Source organism: Colobus angolensis, unplaced genomic scaffold (assembly GCF_000951035.1).
Source record: "Colobus angolensis palliatus isolate OR3802 unplaced genomic scaffold, Cang.pa_1.0 Scaffold82, whole genome shotgun sequence".
Classification (NCBI taxonomy): domain Eukaryota; kingdom Metazoa; phylum Chordata; class Mammalia; order Primates; family Cercopithecidae; genus Colobus; species Colobus angolensis.
The window spans coordinates 3,269,722-3,272,469 of record NW_012122043.1 but is presented as its reverse complement, the minus strand read 5'-3'; the positions used below and the strand labels follow the sequence as shown (position 1 = coordinate 3,272,469).

General features: G+C 57.1%; 1 protein-coding gene across 1 annotated transcript in view; it reads right to left on the bottom strand.

Annotated features, from left to right (window-relative positions):
- Positions 1 to 1,583: 1,583 nt before the first annotated feature.
- Positions 1,584 to 2,748, bottom strand: part of LOC105502950 — a 19,377-nt gene continuing 18,212 nt past the window's right edge. The window contains 7 exon segments of the mRNA XM_011929647.1: positions 1,584 to 1,872; positions 1,874 to 1,965; positions 1,967 to 2,023; positions 2,025 to 2,201; positions 2,203 to 2,305; positions 2,307 to 2,362; positions 2,364 to 2,466. Coding sequence (XP_011785037.1) covers positions 1,584 to 1,872; positions 1,874 to 1,965; positions 1,967 to 2,023; positions 2,025 to 2,201; positions 2,203 to 2,305; positions 2,307 to 2,362; positions 2,364 to 2,466 — 877 coding nt within the window.

The following is a 2,748-nucleotide window of genomic DNA, read 5'->3' as shown; positions in this document are numbered from 1 at the left end:
AAATTCGCTGTGAAAACATGGCACCTTCTCTTACTTGCTGCCCTAAGGAAAACGTGCAATAGGAGAATCTTTCAGAACACCAGGTCATTTTTTTAAAAAACACAAAGTCACATGAAACAAAGCACACTTTTTTACATATATGAAAGGAAGCATTCACAGGATTTTCCATACTCAATAATGAATAAGTACCCCAAGACCTGTATTTACTTCTGTGAATCTTTATTGCGTGATATTTAATTCAAGTCCAAGTGAGCCTGGGTGGTCCTGCAAAGAATACTCACACAGAGATACATTATAATACTTATGCTATTAATGCATTGGCTTTCTTAGCCTTATCACTGACTTAATTTTTGAAAGAAAAAAAAAACTCAAACTAAATCAATAACCTGAGTATTATTTCCCAAACTGATGACAGTTTCATTTGGGTTTTAATTCAGCAAATTCTCCTCCTCAAAAGAGAAGAATGCTGTCACTTCCCCAGACAACCTGCAGGTGACTTTGGAAACGCTGCTAAATGCCACCGTGCCTTATTTTCTCCTATTTATGCAAGGGGTCACTGCCCAGGTAATGACTGTGAGGGGCTGGCAATACAGCATAAGAAAGACACTCCAAATTCTGTTAACCAAGGTTTTCTGCAAGCACACGTCAGTATCACAGACTCCAGTACTTTAATCATTGTTAAAGTATTTTAAAATACAAAAGACATGCCATGAAGAAAGTGCATCCAGACGATTGCACTGGGCTGCCGGTTATAACAGGACCTGGGCGCCCCGGGGTCGCAGGTGAAATCCTCCAGGCCCATCTCCCTAGGCAGAGAAGAGCCTGCAACCCAGCTTGCGCTCCCCTTCCAAGGCGTCCCCGGGGCCTCTGGTCCTCAAGGCTGGGCTGAGCCCTGGGCTGCTCAGGACCAAAGCTGAGCTGTTTTTCTTTCAAACTGAAGTATGAACTCTCTCTGCTGGAGAGAGAGACAGAAAGAAGGACAGCGAAAGAGACACACTGACAGAGCCAGAGTGACATAGGGGCAAGCAGACAGGGAGACGGGGTGGCGAAGCAGGCTACCAGGCAGCTCCGCTCCTCAGTAAAAGCCCTCCGCATCTGGGAAGTGGGAGATGTCGCTGGATCTGGGTCCTTGGATCCACACAGGGCTGGTAAAAAAGCAGCAAATCGCTACTATTACTGCTCTGAGCAAAGAAACCAGGGAAAGGCCAGTTCGGGAAAAACAGGCCCTGTCCATCTGACGTGAAGCCCAGGAAGGGATTCAGCCCAGCACAGGCAGGACGGCTGGGGACCTGGCTTCTCTCTCTCTCGTTCCTTAAATTTTTATTTGACAATTTTGAAGAAAGGGACCCGAAACGCTATTTTGCTGTACTAGAGGGGCCGTGGGCCTTCCCAGCGCGGAGGAAGTAGGCCGGTCAGGCCGGGTGGGGCTGGGTGCGGTGGCTCTGCAGAACCTTTAGTCATCGAACTGAAGCCGCGGGTCCGGTGCGCAGCCACTGCGCAGGGCGTGTTACCGAGTCACATGCACGCGAGGGCCTGCTCTTTGGCGTTCTGCCTTCCTTGACGGATTGTTAGTAAAACGTCCCCTAGAACGGCCGGAGCCAGGGCCCTTAGACAGGGGCGCGAAGAACCCGCTCTCTGCTGTCCTCGGGTTTCCCAACGCGGTGGTCGTGGCCCGCGGGCCCCACCTCGCGGCCCGCCTGGCCTGCCGGAGGAGCGGCGGAGGCCGAGCACTCCCCGGCCTCGGGTTCAACTTCAATAAAAGGGCCCAGCCCGCCCTTGATCACGCAGCTTGCCTGACAGCCCGGTTCAGGCCCAGGCCTAATTGAGCCCGGGTCACCTGGGAATAGGTTCAAAGGCATCCAAGCCGTAAACCACCTCCAGGCCCAGAGCCAGAGCGGCCTGGCGAACAAAGAGCCCCCGAACCACTTCAAACGCGCTCACGCTCCGCGTCCAGATGGCCCGGGGGCCGGGGTCCATGGTGTCGCTCACCGAGGCCGGGCCCCACACTCCAGCCACCCTGCACCCTCCTGCTCGGAGCTGCCCGCTGGCGCCCAGCGCAGCGGAGGCCGGGCCCGGGACAGCCTCGTGCAACTCCTGGAGTGCCCTCCGTCCTCCGCTGACCCGCGAAGCTAAGGCGGAGCGCAGAGGCTGGGGCAGGACAAGGTGGGCCGGCAGGCGCCCCAACCCGCGCCTAGCAACCCCAGGCAGGGCCAGGCAGGCGGGCGCGGCGGGCACCGGGCGCTCCCGCAGAGGCTCGCTGTGGCGTTGTTTTAAAGGAGTTAGAAGAATGTTCGGGAAAGGCATCGGGCCGGAGCTCCCCAACAAGCCCGGGTGAGAAATGGTCCCCGACATGCACGCTAGCCCGAAGGGTGGCACCTCCACGGATCTTGGCGGCATGTCCTTGGGCACGGGCGTCTCCAGGGATCACTGACTGTCCTTACACTGGCGGTCGGGGCACCGAGACCGCTGCCCGTGCAGCTCCCCAGACCCCAGGCCTAAGCTTGCGGGCCGCGGTGCAGACTAGCTGTGCGCCCGGGGACGGCCAAGACCCACACAGGTCGAGCAGGCTTCTGGCTGTGTCCTTATCTTCGGGGAGCGCATCTGGGGCTGGACTCGCCTCTCGAGCCCCTCACGCCGAGAGAGAGACCCCCCCCCAAAGCCCAGTGGGGGCGGATCTCTACGTTAAGGCGCAGACAAAGCCAGGCTTGGCCAGGCCTAGGGCTCGGGGCGGCCGGAGAGTGTCCTGCG